Source organism: Gambusia affinis, linkage group LG06 (genome assembly GCF_019740435.1).
Source record: "Gambusia affinis linkage group LG06, SWU_Gaff_1.0, whole genome shotgun sequence".
NCBI classification, from domain to species: domain Eukaryota; kingdom Metazoa; phylum Chordata; class Actinopteri; order Cyprinodontiformes; family Poeciliidae; genus Gambusia; species Gambusia affinis.
The window spans coordinates 26657366-26682974 of record NC_057873.1 but is presented as its reverse complement, the minus strand read 5'-3'; the positions used below and the strand labels follow the sequence as shown (position 1 = coordinate 26682974).

General features: G+C 36.3%; 1 protein-coding gene across 1 annotated transcript in view; it reads left to right on the top strand.

The window, feature by feature from the left end:
* Positions 1-25609, top strand: part of dph1 (diphthamide biosynthesis 1) — a 67112-nt gene that overhangs the window by 1240 nt on the left and 40263 nt on the right. The window contains exons 2-3 of the mRNA XM_044120387.1: positions 1456-1605; positions 13627-13690. Coding sequence (XP_043976322.1) covers positions 1456-1605; positions 13627-13690 — 214 coding nt within the window. The remainder of the gene's footprint in view (positions 1-1455; positions 1606-13626; positions 13691-25609) is intronic.

Below are 25609 nucleotides of genomic sequence, written 5' to 3'. Positions count from 1 at the left end.
GATTCGCCGTATCTCCAGGATGTTCTTTGTCTTTTCCAGAACACTGATTAAATAATAAACTGCTCTTACATGTTCCCAGAACCAGACAGAAAAGCAGAGGAGACTTGACATTTGCTGTCACTACTCCTTTTTTTTGTAACAATTTACTGTTCAATATCACTGGAACACTTCACATCACTCCCTAAAACGTTTTTTTTTTTTTATTCTTCTGATGCATTGTGATCCAGCTATCTTGCCTGTTTAATATATTGTGTTTTATTCTGATGTCTTTTCATCTGTATTTTTTTTTCTTATAAATGCTGCACAAAACTTTGGTGCAGTTAATATCTCTGAAAAATGTCTTTCGTCTACAACAGAAATGTAGACGAAAGCTCATATGTGGTGGTGGTCGGCGGTTCACATGTTGGGAATCACACTCATGTTGTTTAGTCTCGTCCAATTATTAATGCCTTCTGGGATAATGTTTTCCTAAATGAGTAAATATATATATATATATATATATATATATATATATATATATATATATATATATATATATATAAATCATTCCTGAAGAACTAAAGTTTGCCATCCTAGGAGCCATTCCTGAAGACTTGGTTGAAAAATGGCAAAAAAAAACTAAAATAAAAAAAATAATAGTGTTATATTCAGCCTTATATGTTGTTGCAGGGTAATTTTTTCTTTCTTTTAGTCCTCACTGTTTCAGTAAAAACAGCTGTTTGTGCTGATTGTTCATCGTGGCTCAACAATTCATGTGTGCTGCTGTGTTTGAAACTAAGGTGATTTAGTTTCAAACTCTAAAATACCGTTTTGTCTTCTTATTTCAAACTATATGATGTAAGTAATCTTTTAAAACATTAAAAAATATCTTCATTGTTTTCCTTTTAATAGAAATGTATTTACACCCATCCACCCTCTGACCAGATGAAAGGGTACAGATTTTATTTAAGATCTATTTTTTAAAGAGAAAACCTGATATTATTTACATTAGCTATCTATAAATAATTCTTTTAGATTTTAGTTTCTGACTCAAACAGTAATACATTCTCCATCTTTTAAAAAAAAGAGAATATTTGCACAATGCATAATCTGGATTAATGCATTTGCTGTATGCTCTGTGGAAATGTAAACTTGTACAATAAAGCCCAATGTGAGCGGGAAGAGATGTTTTAGGTGGTGGATTTAAATTTGGATTTCCCATTTATACATTGATGTTGTCACAGAAATGACATCTCTACTCTAAGTATTCAGGTTCTTTCAATTGTCCTCTGATTTCAATGAATTTTAAACCCATCAGTAATTTGTGGAAATCTTATTTGAGTGACGGTTCCTTCTCTGTAATCTTCTCTTCCCACACACCGGTTGTTAATGTTCTGTTGTTGGTCATCTTGTTTGATTCAACCCAGTTTGTTTTCTCAAATTGATAATACGTCAACAATCACCTTTCCTTTGCAGCGCGGGGCCCTCGACGGGTAGCCAATCAAATTCCAGATGAAATCCTCCAAGACCCTGAGCTACAGGAAGCCATCAAAGTCCTGCCATCAAATTACAACTTTGAGATCCACAAGACCGTTTGGAGAGTGAGGCAAGCAAAAGCAAAGAGAGGTGATTGTTTTAATCTTCCTTTAGACAATTTGTTCATTTTAATTTCTATATTTACACTTTTGACTCACCTAGACTTAATATTCACTTTCGAGATGAAAGTTTTGCAGATGTTGAATAGTAATATGGCAGGTTTAGACGATCCTTTGCAGCTCAGCAAAAATCTATTTTGGTGGTTTTACCTTAAGAAAAATATTATGTTTTACACTTATGTGTCTGCATGTGCTTTACTTTGAAGAAGTTTGATTCCAACGCTGAAAATTGCCTCATTTCAACAATGCTTTTAGAAAATGAATCAGTAAGTGGAGCTCCTTTGAACAAATTATGTTTTCAAAGTGAAAATATTTTAGCTTATTTTTATTTAAATAATTTAAAGCACCAAAACAAGTTTGGGATTTTTAGATGTTGAGTACGAGTATGGTGATTTGAAAAGAGAAACATGTGACAAAGCAGTTCTATATTTTAGGCAGACTACATGGCACGCATCTAATGGAATAAATTAACTTTTTGTTATTTCAATCAATCAATGAAGTTTATCCGCATAGCACATATCAACAACACGGTGGTTCAAAGAGCTCTGCATTGTGAAAACCATATAAAACATCATTATATATTACATAGTTAACGGTTGTGAAAACTAATAAACATTACATTTTGGCGAGTACCATCATTACATCAAATATGTTGGTCAATATTCCAGTTATTCTGGTTCAAAAACAACTAAGTATGCAGGTTTGTTGTCTTGATTTAAAGGGACTCAGTGTTTCAGCAGTTTTGCAGTTTTATGAGACTTACTGAGATATGACTTGGTGCAAAAGACTTCAGAAACAAAGTGAGCATCAAGGAAACTTCAGATTATTTGTTTTTTGTCTGTTTTGAACTTTTCTCAGAAATGTTACATAAGTGTATTACTTAGCAGAGACAAAACTGTTTGAAATTCCCATATTTTCTGCTAAACTGTTGAGTTGCATGGAAGATTTCACCCGTCACTCATTATTATTTCATAAATATTTCTAGATTTGTATTACTGCTCAGAGGTAGGGAACTTTTAGATTACATTGGATTTGGCATTTGATACAGAAAAGCCAGTTTAAGGTAAACATGTTTGAAACCATACATGAGTGTTTTGACTTAACTGACTTTGATAACTGCTACTGCTCAATTTCCCACCTGCAAGATTTCCTTATTTTTTAAAAAAAAAGGTTACCTTTGCCCCCACTGACAGTAAGATGAGAATTTCTGAAAACTGCCTCAGGACGAATAATCCACCAAACCAAATGGGAAATGTAGCATCTCTGAGCCATATTCCAATATATATATGTGTGTTTGAAGAGGATTTAAGCTCCATGTTGCTGTAATTTTACAGAAAGATTTTTTTTCTCGCGCTCTTCTCCCTCTTCTGGGTCACTAAACTGAAGCAAAATGCTTTTCACATGCACTTCATGTCCTGTGTGCTTTGGTGTCAGTTAACACTGAATTTGTAAATGGAACATGTTGGCCTTTTTTTGATCTTTAGAGTGATGGCACTCCCATAGGAATTGTGCTGCTGTGTTATTGACAGTTTTGGAGAACTGCAGTCACTCTGAAGCTGCTAGTGCCCCAACTCAGATTTTCTTTTCTCCTCACTGTCCATACAGGAAAGTTTGTAAGCACTCCACCTGTGAATGAGTCTCCTCTTTTTATTTTTCCCCTATGAATAGGTGTGGAAAATCGAGGATGGAGGAAAAAACTTGAATTGCCATTCTGAATTCTAAAATTTATTCAAGAAAATGTCATTTCTAAAAAATAAAATAAAATCCATTTGACATGATAGTAGATATAGTTTGGTTAGAGATATTTTTTTCTGTTCTCCATATTATTTTGCCTAGTTTACAGCATCATTTTGGTCAAAAAGTCTGGATAGTACACTAAATAAATGTGCCTAAAAGATAAAATGGAAATAGTCTGAATAAGTATAGAATTTTGAAACAGATCATGCTTAGGAATGCTCATGTAAACACGTTTGTTTTCACTGTGTTTTCTATAGCTCACTATCGCCCATATGTAAAAGGCCAGGGTTATGTTTTTGTCAACATGTAGTTTTTCAGATTTTACTTCAGCATTTCTCAGTCCCCAAAAGGCTAAATTCTGTTGCTAACAATTGTATTTCAATTGCTAAGTTTATATTTTTCACTTTCCATTACTGTCAACTTTATAATATATCATAAAATTGACATTTCTCATGTTTCATTCCTTCATTTCCTACAACCTGGATTGAAACCATGAAGTTTGATGAGCCTATTTGGCTCCCAGCCCTGTTGCTTCCCCACTAGGGCCCACCGCACACCTGTTGCGACTAGTTGCGCCAAACTGAAGATTATCAGCTTGGTGTTGCTTGGTCAAGCAGTGTACTGTATGGCAGGGGTGTCAAACTCCAGTCCTCAAGGGCCGGTGTCCTGCAGCTTTTAGATGTGCCACAGGTACAAAACACTGGGATGAAATGTCTTAATTACCTCCTCCTTGTGTAGATCAGTTCTCCAGAAACTTAATGACCTGATTATTCTATTCAGGTGTGGTACAGCAGAGGCACATCTAAAAGTTACAGGACAGCGGCCCTCAAGGACTGGAGTTTGACACCTGTGCTATATGGGTTCGTAAAAATCTACTTTTGCATGGAAGTCCTCAATGAGTATGCCTGGACCTCCAGTGAGCGATGGAACAGTTCTATTTCTAATTCAGTACCAGTTCTTTTTTCTTGAGACCACTTATATTTGTATGTCTTCTATGAAGGCACAATCTGTATGTCCTCTGCTGGTAAAACTTGAGTTATTCAGAGGGCTAGCACAATAACAAATTTTGCTGGATGATAATTTGTCCCAGTAATTATTATCATAAAAGATAATATTGTAGTTTTTGAGAGCAAGTATATATAGAATGGCAGAGTAATGCAAGTTCAACCAGTCAAATTCCAACCAATTTGAGAACCAATTTGAGAGGTTCTCATGTCTAATTCCTGGAGCTCTCCTTGCATATTGTCATTTTACCCAGCAGTCCTACGTAACTTGGTGAGGCTTATTCTCATATTTATATATATTTTTTCTGTGTCCAGTAGATTTTTTTTTTTTTTTTCCAAAAACAAAACCCTGGGCCTGACTGGGAGCCACATATTTTGGTATCTTCACCCTTTATAGCATGCCTATTTTCAGTTTCTGCTCCCACGTAGTGCTCCATGTATGTTTTGACTTCTACTAATGCTTGGTTTTTCATCTACCAGCCTGAACCTGGAAAAAGCTAAATATTTTTCACCAATTCACGTAATATGTGATCCTTCTGTCCCTTATTGTCTTCAATAGAAATATGCGAATTGTCTGCCAAAAGGATTACATCATTGTATTTATTTATATTTAAAGCATTTGCTGTTGGCACTTGCAGTGTTAGGTTTGCTACATCCTGCTGGCACAGCTTTTTTAAATAATTTTTATTTTTTTTATCTATGCTCATCCGTTGTCTGAACTCAAAGAGCATAACTCACCTTATCAACCTTGTTCCTCTTTGTTCCTCTTAGTGTCCATCTGTTTCTTTGTCATCCTTTGAACTCCTCTTGAGTCCCACACAATTTGTTAAAAATTGGGAACAGAAGAATCTGTCAGTATTAGATAAAATCTAATACTGACCGTCTCATGACTTTGGTTTGTATCGGCTGTGCAGTAAAAAAAAACAAAAAAAACAAAACTTGGAAAAAATAGTTGATCCTCTGTACCATTTGACATAAAAATGTATTTAGCTTTTAAAATGACCTGATTTAGGATTAGGATTAGGTTTTTGATAGATAATACTTTATTGATTTTTCCCAGCATAGAATACATCAACAAAAATAAAAATAAAAGTAATAAATAAACACAAAAGTTGTGATTTCATCATAAAATACACAACTTTAGAGAAAATGTTTGTATTAAGAAGTTTGTGTGGTAAAGGAAACAAATCCATCCACACTATTTAGTCAAATTCTTGCGGAAAAAAATCTATTGTCAATTATTCAACTTTGAATCAAGAAGTGGAAGTGTTTATTTGCATAGTAGGCTTTCCCAAAAGGTGCACATTTGATTGGCTGCAGATATCTGTTATTTTCCTTCTTGATTGCTAATAAAACAATAAAGGCTGGCTTACTCTTTTATTCACAAACTGAATATTATATTTTTTTCGTTACGTTTTATTTTATGATTTTTAAAAACGACATATTGGAAAATATGCTGTTCACAATTTTATATGGATAAGTCTTTATTGGGATTAAAACTACCAAACCCTTCTTGCGATTGCTGACCAGCATTTTATGTGTTCTCACTGCTGTTTTTAATTTTTTTTGTTGTTGTTGATGAGAATAGTAAGAAAAATCCAAAACAAAACACTGAGATTAACATGAGAAACTAACGCGATTAATGTGGATCATGTAATGTTCTGCTCATGTTGCACCTAAAAACAACTTATTTTAGGAACAAAAAATATCATGTTTTCATAAGCTGCTGTTCTAATCATTCCCTTTGGGCTGGTGTTCTAATATGTCAGTTCTCATCTTGTACTGGAACTATATCGCCGTGTCAGCTATGTGATTCAGTGTTTTTGGCTTAGCTACAATTTTCTTTTACAGCTTTTAATTAAATTTTTGCCCTGTTGTCTTGCAGCCGGTGTCATGCCAATCTTTAGGACACAAAATGCAAGTAATGTTGATCGCTTAGCAAAGTTTCCTCTCAATTCCACTGAACTGCCTGTGATTACTGTTTTCTCTGGCTTCTGATGTTGTACTTTATGGGCGGAAAAAAGTTCCAAAATGTTTTGTGTTTGTCCTGCTGTAGGAAGGTTTTAGAATCTGACACAATGTTCGCAGCTACACAGTAATGAAAAAATGCAATATTTAGTTTGTATCACTCCAAACTCTACCATTATTAGATTTTAGGGTACATTGTGCAGCTCTTGTTTCTAGGTCATTTATTACATTTTTTGTTTTCTTCTTAACATTTGAGTTTTATTTCTAGCGATAATGTTATATGCCTGAGATCATGTTCATTGGGACATAATAAATGAGCTCAAACCCAAACTGTAAGTTCTTATGTAGAAGGCAACTGGATTTCTAATCTTGTTTTGAAAGTCCATTCCAGATTAGGGTGCTTATCTGTTCAACACAATAGATTTTTAAAGGAGCAGTATTAGGTAAAATGAACTTTTTTTGAGCTTGACATCATGTCATAATGTTATTCACTCATCAAAAACATTCGTGGAGTGTTGCTTTGATTCTTTCATGCATGTTTGAGAAATCCGTTGTTTTCCCGTTGCAACCAATCAGCTGTGCAAAACACCTGGGTGGACCTAGACCCACCTTGAAGGACAAAGCTCCTGAAAGGAGCTGCAGTTTCCAAGCTTTACACTCACCGAGCGCCCCTCCCCTGCAACTTCCCTGCTTGGCTCCTCCAGACTAGCCAGCTGCAATTAGTAAACCGCTTGGTGGAACTACACATCAGCTGAGCTCATTATACAAGTTACTTCTCAGTAAAACGCTGGAAAAAATGTTGTTGAAGGGTTAATAGAGGAGCCATGTTGTGATGACTTCCTGAAGGCGGAGTTTCAGAAAGAGCAGGAGTTTTTAAAGAGACAGAGGCCCAATTTCAAGGCGTTAAATTACAAAGTCAAAATGTTTTATGCCATTTATGATATACATTTACTGGCAGAGGTTACATGATTGTTCTATAAAGTATCACTGTCTGTAAAGACATAATACTGCTGCTTTATTATTCTTGATGTTTTCCTTTTTATTATTTCTCTCATGAGGCCACAGTCATACCTCGTCCATAGATGCCATTGGGGAATCTTTTCTGTTGCACTGTTTACCTAGGCGTTGTGTCAAATTACCATTACCATCAATGCATTAAGTCAAGGTTTCCTCACAAGGCTTTGCATGGTAATTACAACGTCAGTGTCATAAGCATTCATCTGGTCTGTCAGTGGTTACATTTGCAGTCAATAAAAAAAAAAAATGTCGGAACAAATTTGGAGCAAATGCCACTGTCGTTTTCATTGTGAGTTTTCTTTTTAATCACTGTCTTTTTATTGAAGTGTTTTCCTTTCATATGTACAGAAAAGAATCTGTGGATACAAAGGAATGAGAATTATGAAACTTTTTGAGAGGAATTGTTCACATGTACTCGCGAGAACAAATGAGTAGACAGTTTGACTGCTGTAATATTTTGAGTGTTTGTCGTAGACCACAGACAAAGCTTTTAAGACATAAATGTCAAACCAACTGTGAGGCGTGCTGGTTGAAATGCTATTGTGTCAGATTGCTTTACTTTACTTCAGAAATGACAAAGCTTCAGTTTCTAAACTCCTTTCAGTCTCCATAATGTTGGGATTTTCAACGTCATCATTACTGAAACCTATACTTCATTTTTTTACTTACTCAGGTTATCTTAGTCTGATACTGGCATTTCTTTAACAAATTTAAACATTTATCTAACAAAAACAGAAATATAAACTGTCTTCCTTGAAAGCACGTAATAACCAGACTTTTATTTTTTAATTATAGACTGTTTTAGTTTTGTTGTAAATTGCCATAAAAAGTGTAACACTGACCAATTTAATAACATTTCTATTTATTTTTTTCAACCTTTTTTGGCATTTACTTAAGTGTAAGATTTAAAACTTAGTAATCCCTTGGCTTTGACATATCAGCTTGTTGTCTGATGATAAATATATATATATATATATATATATATATATATATATATATATATATACAGTATATATATTTCCATTTCTCATTGTAGTTTACCTCTTGTTTTTGATTACCATAATCCGACAGGTAGCTTCCTAATCTCAACAGCTGTCAGAGATTCAAAAACATGTATGGAAACTCAACCTGTTGACCATTTCCAGATAATTCCTGTTGAAAATAAAACTTTGACCAAAGCGGTTCAACATTAACTCCCACATCTATTTAAGAAGAAAACTTTCTTACTTGTGTCTTCATGCTCTTGAGTATAAGTCCTTTCACACATCTGGTCAATAATGACTATAAATATAGGTAGTGTTTTTGTTGAGGTAAGTCTTCGATGTTTTGGTCTGTTGGGGCAGAAATGTCTCTCAAGTCAAAAGCATTTATAAAGCTTAGGTCTAAGCTTTAAGCTTGCACTCTCACTTCTAGCATCTGACTCACCCTTTCACAGGAACCAACAGTCGGAGAAAGCTCTTTATTTTCCGTCCGCTATTGGCAGAGGTGCACTCTGGAATCCTTCTCCGCTAATAAACTTGCCCTTTTCCATGTAATGACCCGTCTCCCTGCCTGCATGTGCGCCGGGTGATCCCTTAACCTTTCATCTGTAAGAAGCACTCCCGCTCCACCCCCTCTTATTGCTCTGTCTATCACTCCATCCCGTGTACATCCCACCTCAGCCTGCTCGGCCCGTTGTCTGCTCCATCTTTTATTACTTCACTGGAGTGCTGAAATTGTTTCAGGCCAAGTCATGTAAAAAAGACCCTTTTGTGTACTGAATTCTGGGACTTCAAACTAAACGGGTTCACAGACACATTGATGGATTTTTGGTAGAAAGATGTGACAGAGTTTACTGGCAGAAAATGTCATTGTTGATTGAAATAAAGATTTTGGTGCAAAGTTGCTCACACGGCTGTGTTGAAATCGATGGCAGACACCTCCCATGAAAACCTCTTCCACTCTGGGTGTGTTTTTCACAATAAACTCAATCAATAAGTGGAGCTCTGTCTCGGTAAATTTGAAAGTCATCAAAAAGTTTTTCGGTTATGCAGCTCAAAAAAAGTGAAACTCATATATACAGTGGGTAAAATGAACACATCACCAACTTAAAAATAAATGTATTTATAAAGATGCAAATGACATAAAAGTTTCACTAGATGTTGGCAACAACCCATCCAATCCACATATGCAAAGAAATCAATACATGTACTTAAAATGTGTCATTAAATAGGTATTATTAGTGATAATTTATAGAGATCCATCCTATAAACCACAAATGTTCTATTGGCCTGAACGCTGAACGTTTTGGTATTTGGGCTGCAGTTAGGCACATCCCTTGTGATGAGCCACTTCTGAAGCAGATACAACATCAGAAGCCTCTTACCTGAGGTAAGAAAAAAAAAAGACGGCTGGACTGTTGCTCAGTGGTCCAAAGTAATCCTTACAGATCAAAGCAAAAATTTGCATTTCATTTGTTAAATCAAAGAGTCTGGAGGAAGATTGGAGAGGCACAGAAATCAAGTCCTTTGAGGTCCAGTGTGAAGTTTCAACAATTAAAGTTTGCCACATAGTCACGTGGTTTTGGGACATATGCATTAGCGTACACCTTTCATGGAACATCACAGACCAGCTGTGGGTCAGCCCTCCTCACCCACTGCTGTCAGGAGATTCTCCTTACCTCAATGCATCCTCTGTCTAGCTTTTACATAACGGTCACGGAGCTACAGCCACACTTTCTTTCAGACTTCCTCCTCTGTGAACAACGATGTTACAGTTTTCATCCAGGAGTTAACTATTTGCCAGTCTTATTATAATTATTATAGTACTAGAGAAGGATCGAGCAAATGTGCATTATTCCTCACCGCCTCAGATAAATGTTCCTGAAAAGTATTCATATTCTACGAATCCGAAAACCAGATAGTTGGAGCGGTCTAGTTGAGAAGAAATATCAACACTGCTATCTGAGCCCATTTACGCATAAAACATGGCAACAAACTTCTGACCACTCAAACAACATTTGGAAATAGTTCAACCAGGGTCTGGTGTAGAGTTCGGCAGGCGGATGCCTACAGACAAAATTACACAATTTTCATCACGCGTCGTTTACATCAATGAGAACAGATTTTGGCACTTCAGATGAAATATGTTGGGACCTTTAGTGATGATTTGGGGAGTCCTGTCATCTGTTGGTGTTTTATAGACATGTCCAAGGTCAGCACAACAGTCTAAGAATACCTTACTCTTCTCTCTCCTGATAAGCTTACTGTAAACACTGTTATGTCCAGTGGGACTTGGGATCTGCCCACGCTGCCAGAAGTACAAATACTTTGCTTAACGACCCTGGTGTTACTGTGAAGCATCCTGCCCTGACCCAAACGCCACAGAGAATCTGAAGTGTTGTCAAGAGGAAGATGAGGGACAACAGACCCAGCAGTCCATAAAAACTAAATGCTGCTATTACAGCAACCTGGGCGTTCTCAACATCTCAGCAGTGCTAGAGATCCCCTCCATGCTACATACTGTGATCCATTGCAAGAGCTCCCCTCATCAAGTACTGAGTGCTTGTAATCGACCATGTTGTTTTCTGAAGAAAATAAATTTGGCTTTTCATTAGCTGTAAGCCATCATCATCAAAACTATCAAACATAAATGCTTACAATATGCCACTGAGCACAAATATATCTAACGAGTTCCACATTTTAAAATGAATTCATGAAGTAAATTAACACCTTGATGTCAATTTATTGATGCACTTCCCATAAAATGAAGACATGACCTGCTAATTAAAGTGATCGCCACAGCAATAAAATTTAAAGTGATTATTTTGAAAAGATAAAAAACGATAGTCATACAAGTAAAAAAAGAATCAACCCCATTCGATGGAAAATTGTCAAATTTCTGTTTTGTTTTCATAATGTAGGTCATTTTTGAAAGCAATAAGAAGCGCCTCACTTGCAACTCTGCGATAACCATCTTTCACTTCGAACATGAGGAAATTCTCATTCATAGCTCCCACAGCTGGTGAAATAATCTACCTTTTTTATTATTTTGTCAAGTTGAAAAAAAATATCTGAAAACCAGATCCTTTTTTGTTTTTAGCAAATATTCACGAGCTGCGTTCCGTTCAAAAACACCACATTCCTTCTCTTGACTTTGTGTCACTGTCTCGTCCTCCAGGTAATCCACATCTGACTTTTCGCCTTTTCTTCCTCCGAGGATTACAAATAGCTCCATCATGGTGTTTGCAGTCAGTGAGAACAAGATGTTACCATGTTTAATTAATGGAGACAGAAAATGATTAATATCACTAAATGCAACTAAATTGTTCCTGGATTAATTTTTGATATGCTATTCGTTTATGGGAAAAAATATCAAATGCATCTGTCAAGACATTTGCACTGCTGTAATGATGAACATTTTAGAGGAAAATGCTTTTATTTAAAGATGTTCTAACTTGTGAATGTAATTAGAGGCAAAATACTGTTATGTTCATCACTGATTGACTGATTTAACAGGACTTTTAATGTGATGTTAGCATTACGTTAGAAAGTAGATAAGTTTTTCTTAAACAAAACCAAGTAATGTGGTTTACTTGGTGTAAAATATTAGTTTGAGCACATTATAACAATCACATATCACTTTTTATTTTGACTGTACTTTTTGCACAAAGAATCTAGTTCTTAATTTTTGGCATTTAAAAGTGTAATTTTGACCAGTTATAATTATGTTTGAAAGACCTTAAATTGTAATTTCTGATGTGCGACCCGTCAAATGTCAGATGTAGTGATGCCATTTGAAATTTGTTGAAATGAATTTTGACTCTGAAGACATCTTAAATTACCTTTTAGCATAGACAAAATGTAGATCCATTTTTAGATATCTAGAATGTAACTACGACTAGTCAGGATGAACTGATTTTATGTTAAAAAGGCTTGCCATACACTGGCCGCACTTTGTATTGACAAATTTCTGTTCATTTAGTGTTTCACATATTTTACTCTTTTCATCTTTTATTGATTTTGCAACCTAACAGATCCCTCTTTTGTCACATTTTATAAATATGTCTTAAGTTTGATATTTATGAGAAAATCACAGTTATCTGTTTATTCAGTCAGTAATTGACACAGCTCACACAAAATTGTTAAAATATATGCTTTTTAAAAAATTCAGCGTAATTAAAAATTTAGTGCATCATGTTGTGGAAAGACGGTCGACCCTCTTGATACGAGAGAAACTCAATTTTGTAACAAAGTGGCTGCTTGGTAATTAATTGATCTATTGGATAATCCATTCACTAATCAATAACTTGCACCCCGAATAGATTATACTAGCTAATCTGATTGAGTGACGAAATACAACTGTTGGTTTCCAAAGAGAAAAATAACTGATGCTGTAAGTGCTCATTTTGCACAGGTTATCACCAACTAGATGTTTTCAGATGAACCGGCTGCCTTTTACATTTTCCTCATTTCTCTGTCTTAAGAAGTTTCCTTTGCCAAAGCTCCCACATGTTTTCCAGCGAATGTAGTTCAGATCCCTTGTGTGCGCCGAGCCGACTCACTTCTTATTACTGAAGTTTTGATAGAAAACGTGAAATATCTTTATCCAGTTCGTTTTTTTTTTCTTTAATATGCTTTTTTTCCCCCTTTTTTTTTTTTGAGGAGAATTTTTCATTCAAAGCCGGTTTGTGTGTTTACTTTAGTAGCAGTCATTTGTCTTTGAAGGAATATGCATAAAGGAAAGGGGCTCCCTGATTGCAGGCAGGGTGCAGCAGAGATGATAGGCAAACTGTGCTTCTGGGCACTTCTGCTTGTGTTTATTAAAATGAAAAAAAAAAAGAACTAAAGCATGCCTGTCTTCGAGTCTGAGAAGAGACACAAACTGCTTAGCAAAGCCCTAAAATTAGATTTTTCTTTCGGGTTTCTCGACTCATGTGCCAGTAAATCAACTGACCTCTTATTGTTGGGATCAGAGGGCCAAGTGAAAGTTAATTGGTTGCCTGACTTTAAGGGCAGAATGACTCAGTGCTACGCATGACGCTAGTGGCGAGTTGTGAGCCGTAGAGATGGAAGCTGCGGTAATCGTTTTGGACTCTCCAGCAGCCCGTCACCCGCTAAAACCCGACCGGCAGCAGCAGAATTAATATTTCTCTGAAATGTCACCGTTTGCTATCAGCGTTGTGAACCAGCACAGCTGTGCCGTCCACGAGGTTTGCAATAACACGTCCCCCATTGCTAGAACACGAGTATCTAAGCTCTGTTTGTCGTCGTCTTTTTTTGTTTCAGTCGCTTTGCAGCTTCCGGAGGGCCTGCAGATGTTTGCTTGTGCCATCGCCGACATCATAGAGAGGTAAGCTGGAACAGGTGTTTTGTTTATTTATTTCCGATTGTTATTTGGGAGTGTGTGAACAAGCTGCAGGTCTGGAAGTCAAACCAGCAGCATGTAACCTTAAACTTGCCGTGGCCACTTGGTACTCATTAGCAGACTGAGAGCATCATTGTAACGCCACGCCTTTGACTCAACCACCAGTTCTGCAGAAAATGAGATGTGATTAAGCTGTGTTTTTTTGGGGCGGGTTTGGACGGAGCAGATACTGGAGCTCCTGTTGCTCGCAGTTGGAGTGGAGGGAACAGTTATCATTCTTGTTAATTACATCCACGTTGGCCCTAATGCATCAAACAGACTTCATTTTATTTATTTTTGTTTCTCTACTGAAGGAAGGAGGATTTCAGATTAAATTACATTACAGATTAATTTCGATGTAATTTCAGATTACATCGATTATTCTAACAATTAATTGATTAATTTGACAATTAATCTGTTAATCAGATAAAAACATTTGCTACATTCTGCAAATTTTTCACTACTGCCTTTTCTGTACAATACTGTAAATATATAAAATATGCAAGTAAGCAGATAATTGAACTCCTTATTCAAATAAAAAAAATTTTGTTGACAAAAACACACTAAAATATTCCTTTACTCAGCAAAGGATTAATCTGCATCTAAAAAAATACTTGTAATATCAACATGTGAAAAGCTCAGCCCTTTGTACTTGACTTAGCATCAAGGCAGTGATAATGGTGATCTGTTGATTATTATTTGGATTGACTGATTAATAATTGGACATCAAATTGTGCTTAGTTGGAGATTTTTTTTTTTTTTTTATACAATATTTGAACTGGGTGAAGCTAGAGCCATTCCACTTGAGGAGTTCTGGGTTGAACATGTTTACAGACAAATAAGTTTGTTTGTTTCTTATCTTAAATGCAAAATGTATATACAATGGGTCGAATAAGCCAATGCTGCAATGGGATGGTGTGGATCAAAGCATGTTTATATGTTAAAGTGGTCCAGTCCATACCTAAAATCTAATTTAGAATAGGTGTCAAGAGTTGAAAACTTGGATTTCCACAGATTGGGAGTGACTGACAAAACTTTCTCTTAGCACTTGTGGAAACTCATGATCCACGTTTTAGTTTTAGTTTTAGTGTTTCTGTTTTGTAATACATTTTGAAAACCATTTCTCATTTTTCCTTCACACCAGAATTACATGTTCATCTGTCATATAAAATCCCAATAAAACACGCTGAAGTTTTCAGTTGTAACGTGACAAATGCTGGGAAACGGGACACGGATGGTTTTACTACGCGCCGTTTCTGAACTCTGGTTCTGGCTGGTCTCCAGTAAATTAGATTTTGTTTTGTAGTGCTTATAAAAAAATACACATTTCAAAACACATCAGTAATCCAGCAGATCCTAATAAATCCATAATGTCTTTAAAACATCTTTTTTTTCTCTCTTTCTGTTTTGCTCTCCCTCTGCTTGCTCTTACTGCTCTCGGCTTGCCCTTGTTTCCCCAGGAGCCGTGCCCGTCGTGTTCTCTTAAAGAAAATGGGTGCTATCATTAAACACTTAGCGTGGATTCCTTACTGTGTTTCGTCAATTGAAACCTGATTACAAAATGGACAAGATGAACGATAGAGTGCTGGGAGCTCCTGTAAACTTTTCAGGGCGAGCGAGGTTTTTGATTTCATGCAGGAAGCTTAGATCACATCAGTTTTAGTGTGTTAAGTTTGTTCTTGATTACACGAGCTTTATATTACGATGCCTTGCTGCACTTATTTAGAATATAAATAGTAAGGCCGCACACTTGCTTAGTGTTGAGCTTTGTCTTTCTGTCGCTACATTTTTATACATCATCTCCTCTTACACCGTAATGCTGTTTATCTTGACTGCTCCTCTGTGAGGCGTCTGCCGTTTCTCTATCTCCTGTTCGACTTACAGTCAGTTCTGCTTCTTTAACACAAATAAGATAGAGTGCAGTTTTGATGATAGACTCCGGTCTTATCAGCTCTGCTGCTATCAGACTGAGAGCTGCCAATATGTACTGCGGCGCGCTCAGACCGCACATCTGTGCTGTCCACATTGATGCTGCGTGTTTGGACGTCCATCACGGAACGCTGCTGAATCGGCCTCATCGCCTCTAATGAGAGCAATTAGCAGACACTAATTGCTTTTCTGACTTCCTTTATGGCTCGTCTTTTATCATTTGTCTCTCAATGTTTTTCACCTTCTCGTTGCCATCTGCGTGATTTTCCCTCCACGCTGCAAAGCAGAAAATATTTTTCTTAGATAGTTTTCATTAGGATCTGCTGGATTACTGATGCTTTTTTATTTCTTAATAAAGATCAGAGCAGGCACAAAGTAAACAGGTTTCTAATGTTTAAACGTTAACTTAAATTATTATAATTTTATTTATTTTATTTTTTTTTTAAAGAAAACAGATGATTCAAATTGGAGGTGTACTGATTAGATGCCAATATCTGTATTGGTCCCGATATATAAAAAAATTTCTAGGTTAGGTGTCGGTGACAATGTGGCTGATCTATAAAGGCAGATCTGTTCAGTCTAATTCTATGCTTTGTCGTCTGGGTGACGTCATTCTTTATTTTTTTTATTTCACATTTTATCACCCCTTTCCTAGAATAATGTCCTAAGTTATTTTTTTGTCAAAAGGAATTTTGGCCAAAAAAAACAACAAAAAAAACTAAATCACCATTTTTTTTTCTTTCCAAAAGATGTTTTAGGCAACAAAAAATGAAATAAAATCACTTTGGGCAAAAAAATGACTCTGGCCATTATTTTAGGAAGTTTACTTTATATTAGAATTTCTCATTTCAGTTTCTGAACCATTTAGAAGAATATTAGTTTTATTTTTACATGTTCATCAAAGGTAGTCAACCTATTGTATTTGTCAGTTTCAATTTCTTTATTACTTAAATCACATTGGCTGTTCTACTCCTAATTGCACTGACTGAACAAATTAATGTTGTCTTTACATGTTAGATCAAGCTTGTGAAGCTACTGGTGTATTCATGTATGCTGGTGCAAAGTTATCAAATAAATTTGTAATTCACTACATTTATTAAAAAAAAGAAATGTTTTAAATCAATGTAGCACAGTTTTTTCTGTGTCCGATCCTATCGGCCGATACTAAACCTCAGATATCTGCATTAGTATCAGAAGTGAAAAAGGGGATTAGTGTATCCCTATTTCAAATCATTCTTTAAAAGCCCCAAATTAAGTCATGTTTTGGTTGAATAGCTATAAACAACAAACATTAGCTTTACTTTACATTTGAATAAATTCACCCTTACTGTTTTTTTTTTTTTTTAACTCTTTAGCTGATTTTTCCATGGTTTATCCAACTAGAAGTGACTGTATACTTGGCTGTGCTAGCTTTTGCCTCCCAGTTGTGTGGTCCTTGATTTCTATGTAAGACAAAGCCCTAACTTGTTAAAGAGGAACCTAAATCAACCTTGTTTTTCTGCCTACTTTTGCTCATATTATAATCTCTTATGTTGGGTCCTTAGAGTGAGGATAGCCTTGATAACAATCTCGGCCTGGGACATGAAATTTGGCAGATCCTTTCAGTGGATTAACCCATAGGTGAAAGTTTTCTGCTTCTGGATGTTTAATTTGACACCCTACCTCTCCCACCCTCCCACCTCCACCAGTAAAGATTGCTGACTGTTCTGCTGCGGTGCTGTGGAGCTGTAGCTTGTCACGTTAAAACTAAAAGAAGACCACAGGACGGAGCATGACGAATATTTAGAAGCATCTAGGCAGCAAAAAAAATGTTAGCATGTTGGCAGAACTTAGCGCCGACCTTGTCTCACCCGCAGATGTTTAATATTACTAGAAGTCAAAATAGCATCATATGTTGGACCGATTTGTCATCCCTATTACTAACCCCTGTTACATGGACGGGGCCGAGATCCATATTGAAATTAGGATAAAAAGCTTAAGCTGCACCAATAGTTAGGAGCTTCAGCTGGATGGATTGCAAAGTCTTAATGAGGACGAGCTCTTGTGAATCATGATGTGCTTCGGCCAAAACGTGTAACGTTTTATATATGCACTTTTATAATAGAAAATAATGTAACAATAATGTCTAGTTCGTCGTTTTGGCATATTTTTGCTCAGTATTTGAACTAGGAAAAAAATATGCTGAAAAGGATGGTCTCTCAAACAGTTATACTTAATCACAGTGTAGCACTGTAGGAAAAAAAAACAAACAAAATAAAAAAAAGAGAGGCAAGAGTCACAACTAGCAACAGATGACAGAAATTAAAGAACTCATTGATGCTCATTAGAGCAGTGATCTGTTTGTTCCAATGCTCAGCCTCTTTTATCTGATTCTCTTTGTGCCAATTTATATAATTCAGTCTGCTGCCTGTGGTGACAATGTCATATGGGTTCAAAGATTAGTTTAGAGTCAGCTCTCACAGGCGAATGAGAGAGGAAACTTTCTAATCAAAACCAATAATGCTGTGTAGGCTGTCAGTAATGTGTGTGCTGGTAACTCCACCATTATATTTTATTATGTGTGATAGTTTTCCTGTTGCCTTGTTCTAGGTTTGAAAAGTACTTTTATAAGCTGGAAGCATAATTTACTGAGAGAATCTCCGACTGTAAAGAAATATAAACGTCCTGGCTAATAACTCTTCCTTTCAGATATTCAGTACATGTTATAAAGGGCTTTAAGGCATTTTTTGTTCTCCAAGGTCCTCCTTTAGCAGATGCCATCTCATGATTATTAGGATGTGATAAGAATCTTTAAAGGGCTTTTATTTGACTTTGTTTTCCAGAACAGTGCAACAGATTCTACAGTCTAGCACAGCTTAAAACTTTTACAGGTTAGGGCTGCACTGTGGGCTGGTTAAAAACCAGCCCCTTGTTCTGTGCTTTGCTCCGTACAGAGGGTCTGGGCTTTCAGCTACTAAAAACAATTGCTTCCTGGACATTTTAAACTTTACAGCTTTACTGCTGTTGATAAAACTACAGGCAGACTACAATTCTACAATTGCACAGAAAATTGACGTCACAATTTCTACTTCTGTTTGCTGATTGGCCCTGCAGAGATCCTGCTTGAAGAATCTAACTCAATGGGAGAAATCCCAGGCGTAGCATGAAAGGCAGACTAAAATCAAGTGGAATTGTGTAGGAAAGCAATGGTCAGGCTAGCTGCGCAGTATCATGAAAACATGCAGTTTGCAATAATATTGTAAAAATGCATCAATACCGGTACAACAGCTGCTAAAAGAAGTGCCCAAAATTACAGCAGGGCTGGAAATCAATCAAGACTGTTGGTGTAAATGTGTCTGTTGAGGAAAAAATGCCCGTGTTGTGTAGATATACACATAACTTTGTTTTTATCCCCATTTTGTTAATGTTCAGAACATTTGTCAGCTGTGGTTGAACTGTTAAAGTGCTTTATAGATAAAGATTTATGTTATGCCTAGACCAGGCCTAGTTAGCACGTGAGTTTTTGTCCAAAACCACAAGCATTAGGACAGAAATGCTTGATGGAAAATGTTGCTTCTATTGGTGGAGCAGCTATTTATTAGATTTAAAGGGCAATTACTTTTTCACGCTCTTGTAAGTGTGATGAAGGATCGAAACGATGAAGATAACTTCACTATGCCATCGCTGTATTGTACACAATACTTGGCAGCAGTAGCTTCCCCAGCATTGGAATACTCTGAACTTATAAAATGTGAGTGAGAAAAACGAAGAAAGATGTATGAGTAATACATTTGTTCAAATCCATATTTGTCACCAAAAATAATCATCCTTAATCAAATCTTCAGGCTTTCCAATAGATAAAACCTACAGATGAATAGAAAATCCAAGAGAGCTTTGTTAAAAATAGGTCTAAATACATAACAGTGAGTGAGCCTACGCGTTGATTGAGATGGCCAATAATCCATGGCATTTATTTCACGGCATGAGTCACTGATTTGTGGTTTGGAACAACCACAAAGTTACATGGTATGTAGCATTTAAAGAACCTCTGCAAATTATGAAGATTCATGACAAAGATTGAACAGTGTTGAAAAACGCACAAATGCATTCACCAAGTTTGTATTGAAACTGGGGTAACGCTTTATTTGATGGTGTGTGCATAAGACTGACATGACAGTGTCATAAACATCACATAACACCATGAACATGTAGGAGTCTTTATGAGCGTTTACGACTGTTGTCATGAAGTGTCATTCAGTAAATAGTGACACTTTCGATGAAAAGTTGCACTGAAAGTTCCATTAAAAGTCAATTAAAAGTGTCACCTTTGCATTTTTTGGCCAATAATGTCCCTTTTAATGCAAAGTTCTATGAAAATGTTCATAAAAAGTCAATTAAAAATAAAAATGTTATTTACCGAGTGAAACTTCATGACAATAATCAGAAGCATTCATGAAGACTTCATGTTTATAACAAGTGTTATGTCATGTTTATGGCACTGTCATGTCAGTCTTATTCACATCCCTTAGCAAAAAAAAATTAAAAAATTGGTAATTTTTTTTTTGCCATATCGTCCGACTCTATCGTCCGAGAGACTTTGACCCTCCATTTTATGTTGGAACCAGTTACTCGCAAGGTCACTGGTGATGTTTAAGTTGACTTAGTAGACCTGTTACCGTGGGAACCAGGCTTCAGATAAGTTTCAGGTTGGTAGATGGAAAACCAAAAATCAGGTGCAATGGACAGAAATTTTTATACTAACAGCATACGACTTTCCCTTCAGGTATCCGAGAGAAAGTTTTCTAATTAAGATAAGAAGTTCAGCTTGGCATCAATATCTCAAATGTAAAAACATTTGTGACATGTGAGTTAGTCACAATAACAAATTTTGCAGGACGATAAATTATCCCAGTATTTATTGCAATAAATGATAATGTTGTTTTGAGAACATTTTTCAAGTAATATATTGATTGAGGAATAACAATGCCCTCTCAAACACAAATACTTTTTTGTAGAGAACACTCCACACTGGAACTGAAAGATGTCTAAAATGTCCAAAATAAAGCTCATAAACCTATAACGGTAAATACAACGGAACTAAAACCACACACAACCAAGACCAAAAGCAAAATGAATTCAAGTCCCTGCAAACAAAATTTCCCATCAAAAAATAATCATAAGAATGGAAATTATTGAGTTCACTTTAATGTGTCATGAGATTAATTGCGTGTTGTGACAACCTTACATGTGAGAATTATGTGTTCAATGATTCTGCTGGTTTGGATTTGCTATGTGTTGAACTGTCTGGGAATGGTTTGGTTGACAGGGTTATTCAGTCAAAAGTCTGATTGAAAACCGTCCCTCTGAGACCCCCACTGTCATACCGTACCTGTTTTCCATCTGTCTTCATCATGCCAACCCTTGGTGACTGCCAAAATAACCCCCTAAATGGCTCAAATAAAAGCTATGTCAAGTACTGTGTGTTGGTAAATCCAGAAACAATATAAGCACACACAACTCCCCACATCCCCAAGACATCTCTACTTCCTAGCTGTCGACATCCATCAGAATAGATTCCCTTCTGCACAGCAGGTTGAATCATTTCAGTGAGAGCAGCAGCAGCCACAACCCACAGCCTCCCGGGGTAAATGTCAAGTCTAGCATTAGGAAGAAGCCTCGCAGGAGACTCCGACGCATTCTTTCCCTCTCGTTGTCTCATCCTCCATGGCTGAGCAAGAGCAACAGGTCTGGCAAATGAGCGAGTGAATGATCGTACATGCGTTTTCCCAAACTTGCATTCGGCTCTGGCCTGTGCCGGCTCTTTAGCTAATTGAGATGCTTATTAATTGGAGCTCTCCTGTATGAGCTTCAAGTTCACCCTTAGAAGGTTGTATTTTCTAATGATGGTCTCTCCAGACAGCAGTTTTCCTTCTGCCCACTTAAAACTTTCCTGAAGAAGCATCTCAACAGGTTCCAGCAAACCCCGGCAAAAACTTGTCAGCTTCTGTAAGGCTGTGCCCGTGGTTTGTGACAACTTCTTTAGAGAAATACAGTGACAGAACTGATGGCATATATTTCAGCGGAAAAGTTTATCACTTTCCCCAGTGCCACTTTTCATCTGTTCTATTTGGAATCTTAAATTCCTTCTTTTGTTTAGTAAAAAGTGGGCGCCTAAGGGTGCATTTATACCAGCACACCAGCCCTGTTTGGTCCACTACTCTTAACTGTCACCCTCAAAATACTTAGATCTGAGTCAATGGGTTAAGAGGTTAATCCAACGCTGGTTTGTTTGTCTAGAAAGTCCGGTTTGTTTGGAGAGGTGTGAATGCGTGATCAAATTCGCACCAAAAGGTGAACTATTTAAATGAACTCTGACATGGTTTGAATACATACGAGAATGTAAGCGGACCAGAGACCAATCCAAAAGCAGGAAGCGAACAATAGTGCAGGGCATTCTGGGTAAATACAACCAAAACTTCAAGAGAATCTAGCAGTAGAGGGAGAAATAGCTTGTGGTCTTTTATCTAGGATAAAAGAGAAATCCAAAACCACTAAAATGGTTGCACTCCATTTTTGTTCACATTTTGTGAAGAAGGAAGTTATTCTCATGTCTTCTTCAGAGGTTTTTGTGTTGTTTCCTTCAGTACAGCGCCACCACAGGCGAGGGTGTGAAGACATTTTTTTAATTGGTTTGATTTGTTTGACTCTGTTCAGTTGCAACTTCAGTCCCCAATCGAATTGACTCTATCAGACTATCAGGTGTGAAAACACCCAAAGTATTTCTACTCCTCTCACATCTTTATTGGGTTCCTAGTTAGTTTGAACACAGCAAAGACCAAAGGAGGCATTTAAGAATGAAACTGAAGCCTGTCAACACGACCCGGGGGTGAAAGTGAATCAGCCACTCTAATGTCCATCCTCATCTCCTGGACAAAGACTAACAGGATCACAAAAATATCCACCAGTCTCACCTTTGAAAACGTAATCAAATCACATCATGCCCTGGCAGACCTGAAATTCTGGTAGGTGCTGACACTGTGTAAGATGATATCTTGGAAAATAGGACCTCTGAAATTGTCCCTGCTGTTGTGAAAAGTACAATTGATTCTTTCCACGGATACAGAAAAGACAGGGTGGTCACTGTAGCTGTAACTTGCATAAAAGTTAATGCTTGGGTTTGGATTCGTAGTTTAAACTACAATATGAATAATTATTGGTTTGTTATAAATATTAGATACTTAAGCTTTTACATCATGCTGGATTCTCTTTGTTTGCCACATTTCAGCAATGTGGAAGAAGGATATACAAAGTTATTCCTTCTGTCCTCATCTGTTCTTCCTCCAACATAATCACTCTGACCCACCATAATCACTCTTCTTTTGGGTGACACAGTGCCTGGCACATCTGCTTGTAATTTCACAGAAAGCAGTGTAATATTAAGCTCAGGGCACAGGCTCCAAAAAGTTTTTTTTCTTCTTCAAGAAACTAACTTTTAATCAGTCGTTCATAGAGTTGGAGGTCGTACTCAACTGTGGGTTATTTAAGTTTACAGGTTTATCTGCACAGAAACAGTTGTTTTCCGGGATGATTTTTCGAAGGTTCCTAGTAAACGTGGTATTGTTTCTAGCCTCTAGTTTATGGTCCCATGACAATGTCACAAAAATACACCAGAAACCGAGAACTGTGTGTGTGAAGTTTGCATAGCCCGGCTGTAAGCACCAGCTGATTACTTTTATTAAAGTATACCAGAGTTATAAGTTACAGTTTCAAAAAAATCAGAAAAGATCAGCGATTTTCACTTTGCTTTGGATATTTTTGTCCGTTTTTGTCATAGTAATGAACATTTTTTCATACGTGTTCGAAGCACATCCAGATAAACTTTCACTTTAGTACAGTGACTTATTAATTATGCATAGCTCAGTTCAATAATAGATCTGAGTTGAGAAGGATGTAAAATGTTAGTTCAGGACAATAATTAACCAACACGTATGTGAAGAGAAATACAAAAGATTAGTGGGATTTTTAATATTTTTTTTCTAATTTAAAAATTATGAAAAGCATCTTAAAGAGTAAGGAAAGAAGTAAAACAATAAGAATGGAGAGAAAATGTAAAAGTCTTGAAGGAGCAGAGCGACACATGATGAAGGAAAGCCTTAAGGATAAACGAGGGAGGGTTTATTAGTATGTGACCTCATCAATCGCGGCCAGCAAAAAGGTTCTCACGCGGATATTTTTCACAGTTGACTTTTATGTCAGAAGTGATTTCTATAGGAATACCAGGTTTTGCTCCGTTTCACATATTTTTGCCGACAGAGGGACCTGTAAAATCCCAATTTAACTTGTGTCCAGCAGCATTCATCTTTTAGAAGTCTGAATATAAACTGGGTATACATTTGGACAAGACTATAAAACACACGAACTGCTGGTACCTCATACTGATTTCAACCAACTAATGCCTTCTTAGTTTTCTTGTTTGTCTTTTTTTTATGTCCATTTAAGCTCCCCTGTTAAAAATATAATACTATTTATCGAGTACAGTCTTCTAAGACGGACCTATTAAACTCTAGAAAGACAAATGCTTGTTTATTTTGGGTTCAAGTAATAATATTGGATGTGTGCGGCTTGAGAACATTTTAATAATGAGCTGTCAGACACACAAACATAAATTGTGTACATATTGCATTCCAGACAGTTAAATACATTTTTCTCCTTTTTTTAATTTGAATGCAGCTGCATTTTATGCTTTAAACTCTCAGTGACCCATCCTCACTTTTTGTTGGCATAATGAAAGATTAGAAGATGAAACAAAAATGTTTAGTCTTCTACCATTAAAGCTGCATAAAAAAGCCTTAAGGCTGACATCTTTTGTTTGATGATTTGAGTTGCTATGTAAGCATCTTCCTCCCAATAAGTTTCCAGAGAGAAAATCTGACATTATTTGCGTTCTAGTGTTATAGACACACCTGCATTATTTTATATGCAGCGTTCATTTAGGTGTTTTCAAGGTTTCTCTTGTTTAGAGGATTACCAAAATGATTTCAATTTTCTGAATACCAGACAAATTAGTGAGAACATATTTAGAGATTTTTTTTTTTTTTTACTTTCTTTGTACATTGTTTGAGCATTTCATTTGACAATTTGTTTGGATTGTTTCAATGGAAAGAATATTACTTTATTCATAATGACTCATTGATCTGTTTATTCGAAGTAAAGTTTAGCTTATTTTTAGATAATTTTTTTAGATTAGTGTTTCGTTCTCATATCAGTTTGATGCAGAGGGTGTGTGACAGACACATTTCAAATCATAAAGTTTTTCTTTACATAACAGTGAATTGAAACTTTTTTTAAAAATTGTTTTATGTTCAAAATGTGGTAACATTTAAAAATGAACTTCCGAATGCTTGAATTTTACTGCTGGAAAAGTTTATGAACCTTGTTATTGAGTGCAGCATATTTGCACTTTGAAATAGCAAAAGTTGTTAAAGAGGCAGAGGCCCAATTTCAAGGCATTAAATTACAAAATCAAATTTCTTTTCACTCAGATTTTATACATATAGTTTAACTTGTGACAACACTGAAGGTAACATAGTTACTTGATTGTGCTATAAAAAGGCACTATGTACCTGAAAAACACATTATACTGTCTTTTTAAAGAATCATTTCTTTGACAGCAGTTAATTAATAGAAAGTTTTAACAGTTGCCACTCTTTTGTTCGCATCTCATGTCTGCCTTTGTCATGATTGATAATTGCTCACACAGAAAAGGGGATGAATTATTAATTGCACAGAGTAACATTATCTTAAAGGAAGCTTTGGGCATGTTCTCCGGTGGTGGCACAGCAGCACATAATACCCCTGTTATCTCCTCTCCTTCATGCTTATCACGATCCCCGTCTAAACCCTCGCTCATCTGATAACTACTGCATCGAACTTGATTTACTTTTTTGAATTTTTTTC